The 17,623-nt window shown below is 35.6% G+C and overlaps 1 protein-coding gene across 1 annotated transcript in view; it reads right to left on the reverse strand.

Moving 5' to 3' along the window:
* LOC121415813 overlaps positions 1-17,623 on the reverse strand; it is a 41,529-nt gene that overhangs the window by 11,415 nt on the left and 12,491 nt on the right. Inside the window, exon 2 of the mRNA XM_041609149.1 lies at positions 869-982. Within this exon, the coding sequence (XP_041465083.1) occupies positions 869-982 (114 nt within the window). The remainder of the gene's footprint in view (positions 1-868; positions 983-17,623) is intronic.

The raw sequence follows: 17,623 nt of genomic DNA on the forward strand, positions 1-17,623 counted from the left end.
ATGACGATATTGAGTTTACAGGATGGGCAAAATATGGTTTTTCATTTGGATTAGCGTTATTATTCACTGGGCCGGGTTCTGACAATGTCAAATAAATGAGAGGTGTATCCACATATTTTCAGGACTGACTTTTTTTTGTTTTAGGGCATTGGAGACAGAAATTATTCATCAACGATTTGGCGTCACACCCTTTAGCTCTCTCGAATTGCAAAATTGAAAATGATTTTGTGGTTTGCTTTATCATTGATTTTAAAGGTGAATGTATTACTCAATCCACGGAATTATCTCAGAACTCCTCTCTCGATCCTGGCACAATTATTTTGTGGTTGCAAAGGAAGGTCGATAGAGGTGACTCGTCACACTTTGAAAAAGAAAGGTCGAAGTGCACAACCTAAAAGCAACACTGCCAGCACCTTTTTTGGTGCAATCGTTCACCTTTATTGAAAGAGGTGCAAAATGCCCCCTATTTCCCGATCGTGACCTCAAATACCCAATTGCACTCGAAAAGGTGCAACAGAGGGTTCATCAATATGCGCGTTCAAAATGTAAAAATTACAGGTTAATGTCCCATGCAGTCACAATTCCCTTACGATGGCCGTACTGCGAGTCCAAAACAACAGTTTTATTCATTCTTACTCAAACCACATATATCCATGCTATCTGTAGCTGGTACAAAACAAATGTTAAAACGGCTGATTTCGACTCGTACGGCCGCCGTATTCAAAAAGGTATTCCCAGTGTTGCAATTGAATGATGTAAAAAAAAAAAAAAAAATTCTTAGTGTGATGAATATCTAATATGGAATGCCAAAAGTCACCTAACATTGACTCATGAATATATACGAATGGGAAATACCATCAAAGTTTACCTGCCGGTCGTCGCCAGTCGACCCTTGCAAACAGATTCCATGATGTTCGACCACCCGGTCCAGTAACGTTCTGAGGTACGATGTCGACGTTGATATATTCAGAAACAACTTCCGCTGAAAATATAAAAAGGAAAGAAAATCCATCAAAAATACGGTGGTAACATCCATATTCATTTTAAGTAATCTCGCATTGACCGTGCATACACTCTCAAAGGTGAACAAATAGGCATGATCGCACTCGTTAGCACCCCTTGGGCGGGCCCTTGGGATGCTAAATAGGGTTCAAATTCGAGCCCCTTTTCTTAGTGAGGGTGTGTGTGTGTTACAACTTCCGCCGCAAATTTGTGTCACCTCTTTAGCATCTGCCGTGTTATAAATGGCTAGTCTTAAATATAACTTTTGAGATAATAATGTAATAATAATAAAATAATGTTACAGTCAATTCTTGATAATGGTTACGCCATTGGAGTGATTTTACGATCAGCCATTAAAGGTCAAGTCCACCTCAGAAAAATGTTGATTTGAATCAATAGAGAAAAATCAGACAAGCACAAAGCTGAAAATTTCATCAAAATCGGATGTAAAATAAAAAAGTTATGACATTTCAAAGTTTCGCTTATTTTCAACAAAATAGTTATATGAACGAGCCAGTTACATCCAAATGAGAGAGTCGATGATATCACCTACTCACTATTTCTTTTGTTTTTTTTATTGTTTGAATTATACAATATTTCAATTTTTATGAATTTGACGATTAGGACCTCCTTGCCTGAAGCACAAAATGTTAAAATAATGGAATTCCACGTGTTAAGGGAGGGATGAAACTTCATTTCACATGACAATGACGAGAAAATCAAAATATTTCATATTTCATATAATAAAATGCAAAAGAAATAGTGAGTGATGTCATCAACTCTCTCATTTGGATGTAACTGGCTCGTTCATATAGCCATTTTGTTGAAAATAAGCGAAACTTTAAAATGCCATAACTTTCTTATTTTACATCCAATTTTGATGAAATTTTCAGTGTCATGCTTGATGTTTTTTTCTCTTTTTATTCAAATCAAGTTTTTGTTGGGGTGGACTTGTCCTTTAAAGCAAGTTGGAGCCGAACGGAAGTCTTGCAAGTTTATCTTCAATTCTCATTTCTTTCGAACCTCAGATGAGATCGTTGTACTAATTTATGCTTTCAATTAACATCGTCTGTGCATGGATACCTAATATGCCGAATGAATAATAAACTTGTGATCGACTGAAAAGTACAATAACTTTTATAAGAAAAAAAAACCACGCAATTCTCTCAAACTATGCAAAATGCTACTTATCATAATATGCAATTCGCAATGATACTTTGCATCGTCGCTATGTAAACTGCACCTATATCCTTTATCGAATGAAGTTAATGAAATGAAATAAATTACATAATTCATATAGGCCTACTGATTTTTAAAGAGAACACACTCTGGCTAGGGTTTTGAAGTGTGTCCATAAAGATATGGTCAGAACCTACAACCCAGACTGGGTGACGGAAAGTCAACGCCCATATATGTATTACATTAAGACATAGTTTGTGACATGATTTCGGAAATAGAATGGAAATAAGATTTGTGCAGATAAATGTCTGCCAAGTTGTTCCAAATCTTTCCACGTATGCCGTTGATAATAATGTATATTGTATATATTCAAGTTGCAATTGTTAACGCAACCAAAATGATAAGTCTTTGTTGAAGCATAATATTTTCAAATATTCTGGAAGGTTTTTTGTATAATGCGTTTTCAGGATTTGATAGATAAAGATCTTCTTAACCATGTATCGTAAATGTCCTTTGTTTCCTTCTTTGACAAGTTCCTTTAAATCATATCTATTAGTTTCATTATTTTTCCTTTAAATGTCATTTTTCATTTCTCATTCCCTATTACTCTATCATTTTCATCTGATATTTTTCATTATTATTATTTTTTGCGTTTAGATGTTTTTTGGCAGTAATTATACAATTGGCTCACATTTCCTTTAATGTCTGATTCAGTGCACAAGATTAGTCATTATGTTACTTTTGAACAGTGACTAAAGTTTGACTAAACAATTCAAATATATGCAATACAACTGGAAGAATGACAGTTATTATAACGTCACAAAACCTGGTCTGTTGGCGATCAGGAAAGTTCGGTTTTCTTGGAGGGAAATCCTTATTTCCTTATTAGGTTAGAAGGCGCCAATTCATTGCTCGCTCTCATGAGAGTCTACACTGATAGTAATAGCCTACACACGCTCTGTGGTCAATTTCTGTAAGGGTCCAGGGATATCTACCTTACTAAAGTCAGGCTCACCAGTAATAGGACTACGTAGCTTCTGAATGAGCCAATAATAATGATTAATTAACAGGTGTTATACCCTGGCCAAAGTGATGACAGTAATTTTCAGTAAGGTCATTTTTCTTTTCCATAGTCTTGTTTTCATCATCCGAACTTGCAACAAATTGAACTGAGAATGGTAAGGTTTTAAAAGGTGGTGTATATAGGCTCACGTCCAATATACCACATAACAGCATCGCGTTGATAAAATAGTACACTCTACGTTATTTTGAAAGGGTAAAACTCACATTTTGTTGGGTGAAATAAGAGTTAATACTGTGTACAGTTAATACAATGTTACTAACACAAATACATGATGTACATAATTATCATCCTTTTCTTTTGGTCTTTTGTTGTTAATCTTACAGCCGACTCAATAAAGCACCTGCTGCTTTCTGGGGTTTTTGTATAGTATAGTATAGTAATGGTTTATTGGCAATATATGCATGCTTGGCAGCCAGTGGCTGAAATACACATGTTTACAAAATATGAGAACATACAAGGATATTTTACAAAGAGTACATACATGTAATTAGAAAACAATCATTCAATACATAGTATATCAAATTACACAAAGGTTTTCATTATGACGAATCTAAATCGCATTCAATCAAATATTGCATAAAAAAACAGAAGAATGCAAAATGAAATCGGTAGAACAAAAGAAAATCATATTCGGGAGGTCATCAAAAATCTTATTATAGATCAAGCATTGGCAGATTTATTACCTATTAATGAGTAAATATAAATGTGCAATAATCTCATCAATGTTGCAATGTATCAAATAAATAAAAAGAACTTAATGGAATGATAGATTCAAAGGAGATGCATAGCTGACCATTTAGTTATTACAAACAAATATGTAATAAATTACATATTGTATTTACATTTATCATTATATTTCTGTAATATATTTGTTTTGTTTCATGTGAAATTGGATGTAGCCTGTGTAATGCCAATCAGAATAAAATAAACGCTTAATTGAATGAATTGAATGTATGCACATCCATCCCTCTTTTAACAATAATTGGGTGTTTTCACGTACATATGCCTACATCTTGGACAAGAACAAAGAATTAATTTCACGGCTTTTTCTTTTTTAGACTTTTTATTTATTTATTTATTTGAATTTGCCTCAGTCAGCGGGTCCTATCTGTCTGGATCTGTTTTCAACCTTTATCTGTAAAGCATATCTGTTTCTGTGTTGAATGTCTCAACACCATTCAGCGAAATCCTAGATTTTTATCGTCTGTATCTCTGGAATCATCTTCAAAAGCGTTAAAAGATTTGAATTTTGCGCTATCATCTCTCTTTAATATGAAAGGCCTAGAAAGTATATTCATGGTTCGAGTCTATTCCCCAAAACATTGTGTGAGGAGACTGGTTTGAATGCGAGTTAAAAATGATTTTCAAACTCAAATAACATTTGTGTGTATAGGGCGTATTAATTGTACCAATTAAGAAAATTATATATTTTAAATAAGTTTGTATATTCCGCCGATAAAGGGTTTATATAACAAAGATATGATGTGGTAAATCAGATTGACAAAAATATAAACAGATCATATTTGATGTTCTAGCATACTATGGTTGAAGTGTGAAAAGAAGTCTAGTTCAAAATTGTGTTTAGCAGTTTGTGACACATAATGCCACCAACCTATTTTATTTCTTTGATTTTCAGTATTTGGTGTGATATTTTGCCAGTTTGATGAGATTGGTATGATCATGATTTCACAATACATATGACAAGGAGGTCATGACCTCCTAAGTTAAATGATTGTGATGTCGTCCCATCATCAGAAATGTTTAACCCCTCCAGATACATGGCCATAATTTGGAATGTTCACCCCTCCCCGTGAAATGCGATTAGGAGACATTCAGACGTCCTAATAGTCTTTGATTGCTGATATCCTAATCATCACGACTGACCAGACCGTTGCCAAAAGCCCCAAAGGCTCGTGTATATACACATCGTGTATGGTTAGCAAGGAAAGGTCAGTCACACAGACAAAAACCGATTCCAGACCGATCAAGTTATTACATCATTCCGAACTACGTATAATCGATCGGCTTCGATTCGGATTCCTTAAAGGTATTGTTTAACTTTGTGAGCAGCCAATTTAAAAAATTCTCAAACCAAGATGAAACATGTGTGCAAGTGCATGTATTAGAACTAATAAACCCTGAAAACAACCATTACTGAGAATGGAAAGCTAAAACTACAAGGCAAACCCCGATTTTGTAAATAGGCGTCTTATAGACACCTAAATACTACACATAAAGGTATGGGATGAAATTAAGATGGTGTTTCCGGTCACCGTATATTTCAATTTTTGAAGCACTAAATAATCATTTTTTAACACAATTTTTTCTGGGCTTCATTTTTGGAATATATCAGAGACACAGGTGACAAGTGTGACCTTCTAGCTCAGATTTTTTAAAAGTCAAACCAATGTTAACCAATCACTTTAATATGACTGGGTAGCATTACGGTTAAATGGTAAATCTTGAATCTCCCCATGAAATAAAAGCTGGTAAAAAAATGGAAGAATAAAAAAGTTCATAAAATGAAGATTCAGAAAGCAAATCGACAGATAGAAATCATGTTAATTATGCTGACTTGGATTAAGTAACTTCGCACTTTTATAACAAGGTGAAATTTAGAACCCTGAATTAATGTAACAGTAACGAGTACGGTCTTGCTTTATGTAAATGAAAATTGATGCAAATATGCTCTTGTTCTTAAATGATTTTATTTCACGAAATATTGATTTGCGTCACTAGAACTATAAACATGCAACTCACAAATTGTATGTTTAAACACAAAGAATATAAAACGCATAAATTTGAAGAAAAATAGGTTCGACATTGTACCTTGAATGTCTTTAATTTTATGGAAAGTGAAGACCAATTTCACATTGGATGTACCTTTTAACATGTTAAAGGTACCATTTCACATCAAATTTGCACCTTTCGAAAATAAAAGAACCTTTAAACTTTGCATCGTCCAGCAAGGGGAGCTCCTTTAAAGTTTCATGTCGGACTTTTTTTTCTGAAATGTGCAAATTGCACCTTTATAAGTGCTCCCGGCGAATTCAAATTTCAAATTCGTGATATGGCAGCAAAGAAGGATGCAAAATTGAACTTATTTTTCCTCGAGTTCATGAGATATGATGGATTAAGAATATTGTAATAATATTATACTCCGTCAGCAACGAATCTATTATAACTATACCCAATGACGATATAACATAGATATGAGGAGTTGTTGCATGAAATCAAACTTGATATATATCAATTCCCAGATGTATAAGGGTTTCATGGACGTCAAGTGATACTAAGCTTGTCAAACCATTGGCACTACAAATCAATAATATCACAAATAAACGTGCATGTCAACTGACAATGCTCCATCTGCACGTGTCATAATATTCAACCTAAATGGGTTAACTAACCAACTAACTAAACGTGGGAAGTACAGACAGGTTTGGAAGAACAGGTGAGACGCCATCTTTAATTGAGTGATGATTGGTTCGTTGCCATCACGTGGTCAGTCTCAACTTCCCATTTGTGAGCTACCTCAGATAGCGGGATTACTAGGGCTTCCATGACGACTAGAAAATAGGATTCGCTATGTTCTGATGTCATCTTGAATCAATTTAGTTTGATGACGTCATGGTAAAGGATGATGGTCAATCAAAAGATCGGATGGAAATGGAATGTCACGAGAGAATGAGTAATGTGGGCAAAAATGATTTGTGACAAATCACATTCTATCTCTCACTTACTTACTTTTCCAACTATGTTCAAAACAGGCATCAGAGGTCTAACCGATCGAATATGTCAGTCACCAGATGAGCATTTCAAATAACGGTTTGATTTTGTTTGTTTTTTTGTAATTTCGATTGAACCATTAGTTGGCAGGTCGGTATCTGAATACACGTATATTTTTCTGACAGTGAACGGCCAATAGCTGGATGCCGCTAGTACTGAAACTACTCATTTTCAAAACTCTGATCGAAATTATGTCGGTAAACATTATCCAATTGTGATCATGAAAATTAATGTTTTTTTGAAAAATAATTGGTAAAAGTAATCATTCTGATCAACCAAAGTTCTGGTAGAATCGTGTAAATCGGTTGATTTGATCACATACCCCACATACTAACAGATTATTTTGAACAACCCATGTAAAGAGTATAGGCATCAAGCCAAATCCCCCTGGTATAAAGCCTACCGTCTATTCCGTCACATGCAATCGTTTTCGAACACAAGGGTTGCTTTACGATGACATCACACCTAATCCAAATCCTTAATATGAAATCGTCTTTGGGTGGAAATTTGATCATGTAAAGCAATTCATTTATTGAAAAAGAAACTTAAGAGGTATTTGCTGACATTTTGAATGTATTAGATGCATTCTGTTGCCTCATCTAATGCTGATTTGTATGGGTATGTGTGGTATCCATACTATTCTTCTCTCAAATTAATTTTGATATAGTTTTGTATCTGGTTTTATTTTAATAGTGATAAATTTCCCCATTAGTGGGGGGGGGAGGTACCCTAAATTCATTTGTTATGTTAATGTTTAAAAACTATTATGTACATGTATATACCATATACATGTAGAAATATGAACATTCCCTTCCTTAACATGTATATTCGTGCTATATATTTATATGGAATTTTTAAATAAATGAACTGAACTGAATCATTGTTCCTTACTAGCCTAAGAACAGCACCTTTGATTATTCTCGTTACACATTAAATTGGATTATGAAGATGATGGACTGAGCCCCTTCTAATAGAATTATGGCTGATTGTTTGGTGATTAGTAGTCACACTTTTTGAAGGATAACTATAAGCAGAGAAAGGCATGATTAATGTCCGAAATGACATGGGGGTGGGGATATCTATGGAATTCAAGGGGATTGGGATGTGGGCAACGCACATGTATGTACTGGTCAAAGGGGGGGATAAGCAATCAAATTAATATATCACAAATAGTCTACATCTACCTAGCACATAAACACGTTATTATTATCAGAGTATATAGGCATCACATTACTTATCAAGGGGCTAAATATAACATACGCAAATTAGTCGGAATTACAGGGCTGTGTGCCCCCGTAATGGTGAGGGTGGTGTGGCGTGTGTAAGTGTGGGAGCGGTGTGTGTGGATGTGGTGTAGAAAAATATACATACAGGCAAACAACAAACACATATGCACACATTTGATATAAGGAAAGGAAGAAGAGATGGATTCTTTCTCGAAATATTTGAATGACGGATCTGAACCCCCCCCCCCTAAAAAAACACTAGAAAATTGGGTTAAAATAAAGATAAGTCTATAAAGAACGTGAAAAGGATTGAGAGAAGGGTATCGTAAAAAAGTAACAAAAACGATAATGGTTCAATTGGAAGATATAAGAAGGGAGAGAGAGGGGGTTGGGCGCGAACGAGGGTAGGTGAAATGGGTCAAAAGTTGTCTCCAACTACGGATGTAGCGTTAAATCCGTTTCCAAATTCAACAACTTCCTAGATTGTATCTCCCAAATCCCAATTCGATATTTTTTTATCAGCTTCGATTCCTAGTTCTGAAGGCTCTGGGAAAAACACCCCAACAACCTTCTAAGAGCCAGAGAGTCGTTTAAAGTTTCCTGTCAAGTCTGTATATTCTATGAGTCCCTCGTGTCATTGACTTGACTGTGTTTCATTCGGAGGGGGGGGGGGAGGGGGGCAAAGGAAGTGGACAGGGGGCGATCGCCCCTTACTTTCCCAATGATGAATAAAAGTAATTAAAAGGGGATGTAGGGTGGAAGAAAGATAAAATTAATCTATGCATTTTAAAACGAGAGTACCGAATAAAGCAATCTAATCAATACCCCTATTTTCATTATGGCAGTGATGCTCTCAACGACTTTTTCATACCCATGATCATAATCGAGTATTGATAAATGTATAACCGCGTTGCCAGAAAAGACAGTGGAAGTCGAAATCACACATCCTTCAAACCTGTCACGTGACCAATCACATGGCCTTGGAAGTGTCCTATCCGTCCACTATGACCGTGACATTATATCTCTCATCCAGGAAGAATTATCAGCTTCCATCGTCTTCGGAATGAGACATAGCATGACTTTGGTGAAAGGTCCACACTAAATTTACCTCGCTGAAAGCTCTTTTTTAAAGACAGGATGTGGTTCAAATGAGGATATTTTCCACCATTACTGTGACCAGTTTGAGGTGATAAGTTAGTTATATTGAGGAAGCTAGCTATACCTAGACTTTATACCTTTAACTTGTATAAAGTGGACTCAAATAAATGATCCTTTAGGACTAATCTCGCAGAGGCTACATACCTCTAACATGTTTTGTGCTTTTTTCATCCCCTTATAAATATAAATAGATAAATATTTGCCTTTGTGATGATTCTCAATTGTCAAATTGTCAAATTGTGTTTTATTCTCATTCCCTTTCCTCTTATTTCCATTTTCTTTTTTTCTTTTTTTTTTTTAAATATATTCATATTTTTTTTCCTTTCCCCTTCTTCCATATCACCTTTCTTCTTTACATTCTTTACTTTTTCTTTTTTTCCAATTTATGTTATTTTTCTTTTTCTCATATCCCTTTTCCCGCGTTTTCCGAGGTGACTCGAAAACAACTATACAGACAAAAATTATCAAATTTTAAGCCATTGATATTTAAACAATATTCCTTTTCTCTCTTTCAAAATTGATTGTTTGCATAATGTCTTGTCTATATCCTGGCTTGAATCGGAACAAACAAGGCAGTAAAAATGTGCTAATGAAAATAGGAACTCCAACTTTTTCAAAGATCGCATTATTTCCTGTTTAATCTACTGTATTTATAGGTTACAAAACGCTTCCTGATCTTTGAATGTCCTTTAGCTCTTTTCATGCTGTCTACCCAAGGTGCAAATGTTGAACTTCATCAACTTCTGTGTTAAGGATTCATTTTCTTATCATATTGCACATCAACATGTTGGTATCACAAATGCGTATGGAAGTCTGCCTTGCCGGGATTCGAACCCTGGACTTCCATTATAGTCGGGCACCTTTGACCATTCGGCCACGGCTCCTCCCCTGGTCACAGGGGAGTCTTGGTGTAGGGGTTATGACTCTCGTCTTTCAATCTGAGCGACGTGGGTTCGATTCCGAGACATGGCATGCTTTCCTTCAGCAAGAAATTTACCCACATTGTGCTGTACTAAACCCAGGTGAAGTGAATGGATTGGCCAACCTGGCAGGAATTTTTTTTCTTGAAACACAGCGCGCTTAACAGCTGCTCTGCTAAAGCGAGAGTAATGGTGCATTACCGTAGAGCACTTATAGACTTCTGATAAAGAGTTAAAGGCTATACAAGCAGGTATGATTATTATCATTTTTGATATTAGCAATGACAAACATGGACAACGCAATGATAAAAGAATTCATTCGCAATTTTTTTCCCAAAATGTTCAAGCAATAGTTCATGGACAATACTCAGTCATGAACATTGACCACTTTTAACCTCACGAATATGCTGGTACCTTTTAAGAAATATCTCAAGTTAATTAAAATGAAATGTGATTCGATGTGAGAAGCGTGTAACCCGACTCGATTGTTTAGATGACATGCCTAACTTTAAATATCATACAGGGTCTAATTTCAAGATGAAAAAAATACTTATTTTATGTTATTATGCTGGATGTATACAATTTCTCCTTTAAAAAGTTAATGCAGGAAATTCTCAAGAACACCTGTCTTACTGCACTGTGTATATGTGCATTGTGTATGTAAAATTACAGAAAATTGATTTTGTAAAATTACAGAAATTGATATTTGGTGCATGAAACTTTTACATTTCCTGTAATATTTTTCCCATGTTTGAAATATAACTTGCCTGTTAAATAGCGAAAAAATGTACTTTTATAGTTTTTAGGTCAAATGTTCGGTTTTTAACAGTCTAGTCCTTTCTAAAAGTAATGTCAAACTCTCCCATCAAACAAAAAACCTTTTATAAATGAGTACTCATCCTGAATAACTACTTCATAAGCGTAATTTTATAGCATTCAATATTTGCATCAATAATAATAAATTTAAAACGATGCACCTGAAAACGTTCTTAATACACAATATACACGGCCGTATATACAGCTCAGGATTGCACAATAAAATAATGTCGATATCCTAGCGCTGCTATGATATATTATATATTCGTAATTTCACCCAACATGTCCAAATTTGATTCTCGAATTTACTATTTTGAATTAATCTCAAAATGGAATCCGGAAGGAGGGAGAATTAGAACAAACTGGATCTATCTATCAGGTTTGGGGGCAGTAGGCCATTGATCAGAAAGGATAATGGTTGAGAACCACGGATTAGACTGTGTTTTTCTGTCGGTAATAGCCACTCAGGAAATAAATGGAAATTTGCTTTTATTGCCCAGAATAAATGTCATAAAAGCTTTTAGGCTAAAGTTATAGCATTGGTATTGATAGGCAAATGTCAAAACAACTAGCAATCCACTCGGCAACCATTATCTGTCAATTCAGTTTATGAAAGAGAATAGTTTGGACTGTTCATTGGTTACATAATTATGAGTATATAAAACCTCATTTCGAAATGGGACGGTTTCATATAAAATCTAATAACGCCGAGAGGCAAGGACAATAATTAATATCATATTTCATTCACAAATGGCTCTAACACAAAATATCCTATCTACACAAATGACTAATATTACCTAAACAGAAAGAATAAACTTATGTTCATTATTTTTACTTCGACCGAAAAGGGGCTATAGAGACACACAGAGCTCTATTTATTTTGTTAGCAATTTCAGTTATGAAACTGCTTTGCCAGTATCCTGTGTACATTACCTTTCTCCAAACTGGAGTATCGTACATCAATGTCGAAACTAAATATTGAATGTCTTGTTCGGAAGCAGAAGGTCACAAACTCATGCGGGTATCGAATCCACGACCTCCCACTTATGAACCGGGCATTTAACCACTGAACCACCCTGTCCGACCTTTTCAAGTTTTTCTTTCATAAAATCTCTCCGAAAAAATACATGGCTGCATTTGTGTACGCATATATGAAACGGTTTCATTCAGGAAACCTTATCATAGATATTAAAGAAAACGAGACGAAAATTATGATGTTGAAATTACAATACAAGGATTTGCACACAAAAATATGATTTCTGTTGTACTTTTGGAGGAAACGAACCCCCCCCCCCCATTCTCATCCCCAACGGTATACGCCAGTGGTGATGCTGATTATTCGAATATTTAAAGTTGGGCTAAAGTGATGAATACATTTTGACAGGCCTCAACATATTAAAACTGTTGAGGCCCTGACACAATGGGTTTTTGTCGCATGTTTCTAATTCTTCTTGCACGCTTCATACACATCATAAACATGATGGAATTGACAATGACATTTCACCTAATCATCATTATCACAATTCGTCAAAAAACACTACTTTCACATCGTGTATCTGCGGGGGTTGGCCCAAATGGTAAGATACAAACAATTAACACCGAAAAGGGGGAAATGTATTTTATACGTTGCCAATTTATTATTTTTGTTTGTAATAGTATTTATTAAATATATTCAGTTCAAATCATACAAGTAATGGTATATTGCAAATGTTACAATATACATCAAACCAAAAAAAAAAGTTTATAAAGGCAAATAATTATTCATAATACAGAAAATATTGTACAGAAATTATAGTATTTGACATAATTATTCATATTACAGGCGGTTAATTTATTCCTAAAATATAAAAATCAGTCAATCATAAACAATAAAAATTGACAAAAGATATGTCTCAGTACAGTGGCGAACCTAGGATTTTTCAAGGGGGGGGGGGGCAAATTCGTCCGCCAAAAAAAATTGACAAGCCAAAAAAAGGTGGGAAAGGGTCTTCAAGTTCAAAGGAGCGGCCACATGTGGCTCGTCAGGGATCAGTTGTGTGACTCGTCAGGGGGGCTGTTTGCCCCCTCTGTCCCCCCCCCCCCCGTAGGTACAATAATGTCTAAGTAGTTATGTAAAACAAAAAAAGATCATATCCCAATGCATAATGATTAATGAAACTGAATGAAAGATAGACGAACGATAACGACATCCATATAATTTGATTAAAACAAAGAAACAAGGTTAAATTGAAGGGGAAAAAATCGGTTCGTTATTTCCAGTGCATCTTGCCCAAAACTTATGGATGTCTAACTTTTAAATCATACGGTCTAGCGCAAAAAAATAATTACCCCCTCAAATTTTTTTTCCTTGTATACTCTAATAACACATCGTCTGGATATGATTATAAATTCAAGAAAATCCGCAATGTCTTGTATCAAATCAAATTAGAGAGGAGTCTGGGCTATGCATGACATTAAAATAGTACCTATAAAGTCAGTTTCTGACACGCGAGGTAAGTATGTTTAGATCATGTCTAGAGAGATTAAACTCAAGAATTTTTGTTTGTGAATGATGACTCAATCGAGTCTGTTATTAATGTCATCCGAAGTTCATCTTTACTATCTGATATTTTCATCTCTATTGTAGTTTGTGAGCTGTAGATCTCCCACCATATACTACTAGGCAGTAGCGTAACTAAGATTTTCCACGGGGGGGGGCAAAATCGTCCGCAAAAAATATTGCCCCCCCAAAGAAAAAAAAAAGTCCTCAAAGGACATTTCACAGCAGAAAAAAAATTGACAAGCAAAAAAAAAATCTTCAACTTCTCGTCAGGGGGGCAGGGATAGGTCCCTTGCATGGGTGACTCGTCAGGGGGCAGTCTGCCCCCCCCCCTGCCCTCCCCCCGTAGGTACGCTTGTGCTACTGGGTGATCTAATCATTTCGCTTTTATCATTATCAAGATAATACTATTAAGAGTTATGTCATCGTGATAATATGGCAATTTTGCCATTATAACTACAACATAACGGAAACCGTGAATTTGAGTGACTCGTATAACCCCTATTGCCATGACTAGAAATCGTAAGTCCTTTGTGGAACAGACCCAGATCATGTTGTCCATAATATCAAAGTGTTTCTTAAAGCTATAACTAATAATTTCAATAAAAAGTATCAAATTAAACAAGCAAAAAACTTAATCTTTCATCGCAATCGAATAGGAAAATATATTTCAAACATAATGATGCAAATGATATTCCAGATATCAATAATAATGATGGCACTTCTCGTTTTTAATGTTATCATGCATTTCTGTTTAATTCGGGACTATTGTGCATCTTGAAAATAGTTTTCAAAATCATGGAGGGTCTTTAAAGACGCGGCTACAAAAGGAAAACGATCTTGGATCATCATGTTCCTTCCCATCTGAATGCCATCACAATCCATGAAAATGTTCCAGCCTTGATGAGAACAAAATGTCTTGGGCATCAATAAAATTTAGGACACTCATGTGTCATGTCTGAGAAGGAACTGACGCAATTTATTATGTTGGACCACGGGGACTAATGATGTCATTAGATAATGACTGTTGACTTTGAAGGAGGTAAAGAAGTCAAGAAGCTTGAAGAAGAAGGAGAGAGGGGAGAGGCATGACGGGAGATGGTACTACAGATAAAAGATTCGTGAAACAGTGGAAAGAAGCTTAATTGGAGAAGGAAAACAGGCAAAAGACAAAAGGAATGAAAGAGTGGAAAAATCCCAATGCTACTACGGGAGAGATTTGTCTTTTAGATAGTTATTTGGGTATCTTCATGCCCCACTCTCTTAAAAACAACAATTACAATCTTGAATATTATAGTCAGTACAAGTTGCCTATAGTCCTATGTGGCTTAAAGGAAGGAACGTGATTTTGATAACTATCATCGTAAAGAAATAGGGACTTTTGAAACCACAACGGAATGCAACGAGTTCGATTTAGATAAAAATCGATGTACGCATGCTCAGTCCGAGATCATTAAGCAGATTGATTTTTATCTGCCACGTCTTCTTGTTTTCGAAAGCTCCCATACACATGATAATTTTTTTTTTTTTTTCAAAAGCTCATCTCGACCGAATAAACATTCCAAGCGTCTTCAATGCCTTTACATCGTATGACAAACGGAGTGATATGTTTTTTCTTCCTAAGGTGAACATTCACTACTCAATCACAGAATTACTCCTCGACAATTTGACATTTAGGGCTACCCCCAAGAAAGAAAAATCCACCTAGCGTGACGTCACTTAGCTCCACAATCTCTCTCAAATGTACACATGGTATGAACATAACCCTTAGAGACTTGATGAATGTTACTACCAAGAGGGAACAGACGTGGTGTTTGTACACAACATTAAAGCTGTCACTCCCGGCAGTTGATATCATTAGTAAGGATGAGAACCGGCAACATGAATGGTATGATAACATGCAGAAGACCTCCGTGGTGAGAAGGGGGGGGGGGTATAGAAGCGGCAAACGAGAGAGGGATGGGTACGAGGAAGGGCCGATCTGACGATGCTTCTCATCACACACACACACACGCATACACCCACCCACGCACCCCCCCCCCCTCATTGGGTAGATGTTTAATCGACATTGTCCTCCCGTGTATCAGCAATGGATTGTGGTCAGATGACTACTTTCCATGATTTTGATTGGCCGAGAAGCACTGTAACTATGGTAATTGTCAGATTAAACGTCTGACAAGTCTTTTCGTGAAATATTTCTTTGGAGATCCTAGATCCATGGAGTTGAGAGTAACTCCATGTTAGATCTATGATCTCACGGTAACGAAACATTGTGAGCCATTGCCCCCCCCCCCTTCATGATTCGGAATAAAGGGCCACTTACCCTTTGTAAATAATTTATCGATCCCATTAGAACCAATAACATGAAGAAGGACCACACATCGAATACCAAGGAACCCCATTCTGAACATTCCTGAAGAGTTAATCAGCCAGGAAGCCAGGGATCATCCATCCAGGGAACATATCAGTAACAAATGCCGTTCTGTTGTCTATATTTCAGCATTTTCCAATTAAAACCATCTTAAAACCACCAAGGAATGAGATGGGTATACGCAAAAGACAGAAGAGCTTTTATACTTTAATCATGAACGGCGCCACCATCCGAGACGCTTCGTGCTCAACAGAAGCTCTTGCCTCTAGGTTATCCCTTTCTACACTTTGAACTGGTAATTTGTTGAAGTCTATATGCAAACATCTCGATAAAAAACAGAAAAAGGTTGTTGATGAGTAAAATCCATGTTTCGATTTCAAACTGTCTTTGGGATGCAATGATTGGAATATCACTAAGAAGTAAAGGTAGCAGAATAAGAAAATGATGAATAGACAATATAAATGAAATTCCAATTCAAGTATTATTTTCCATATTATATTGATAAAAAATCCAAATCTATCAATCATTGAATAAAATATATATAATATAATATTTTTATCACGCTGAGCTTCTATTGACAGAATCGACAATGAACTTTTTTTTAAATGATTAATTGAAAAAAAAATCAGACTAGTGTTCCAAATATCAAGACATTAAATAAGAAATGAACATAAATGTTGAGTTGTCAACTGTTGATTGTCACGATTGTTGGAAATATGTATCACATATTTCTAAATAATGCGAATAAGTATTATTATTGTCATCACATTTAATGCATTGTTTGTTCCTATATATCACCACACGGTAACATATGCCAGAGAATGATAGGAATGTTCATAGAGGCAACCTCCTCAACCTTTATAGGGCAAAGCGAGATGATATGATGACAGATTGAACAATAACATTGTTTCTTTCAAATTTCAAACATGTTTTAAAAAAAAACTTGGCAAGCGAAGAGATTCAATGCAGATGGATATTATTTTATTGATACTCCATTTCCGTTCAATCACCATAGGATACGTCTTTATGCCTATTCAACACCCCCCCGCACCATATTTTCTCCATGCCCCCCTTCTCAAAATTTCGCTAAAAAATATATTTTTTGCGATGTATGGTAGCTTCAAAAGAATACAGATGATTGCGGGGGGGGGGTGAAAAGGTGCATACAACGCGACAGCTCTACTTTTATTTTATAATCACCAATCCAAAATGGTTAATATTCAACTCACTATCATTTTAAGATCTATAAACGTAAAGTTTCTAATGTAAAAAAATACAAGTTTGCATTGCTCACTGTGTCCGACAGTCCACCCCCCCCCATATTAAAAAATATTTCATATTAGGATGAATTTAAACTAATGCTATTACTGTAAATTATTTCAAATGATTAATTTCACTTGCATTAATATGCGTCTCACGCGTGCACTCTTTGCAAAACATGTGATTTCCTTTTCTTTTTACGATTTATTACAAATCTTCCAGTACACTGTCTTTAAATTTCTCGAGGCTGAGGTTTTTTGACGTGTTATTCCCAGGTGA

Source organism: Lytechinus variegatus, chromosome 5 (genome assembly GCF_018143015.1).
Source record: "Lytechinus variegatus isolate NC3 chromosome 5, Lvar_3.0, whole genome shotgun sequence".
Taxonomy (NCBI): Eukaryota; Metazoa; Echinodermata; class Echinoidea; order Temnopleuroida; family Toxopneustidae; genus Lytechinus; species Lytechinus variegatus.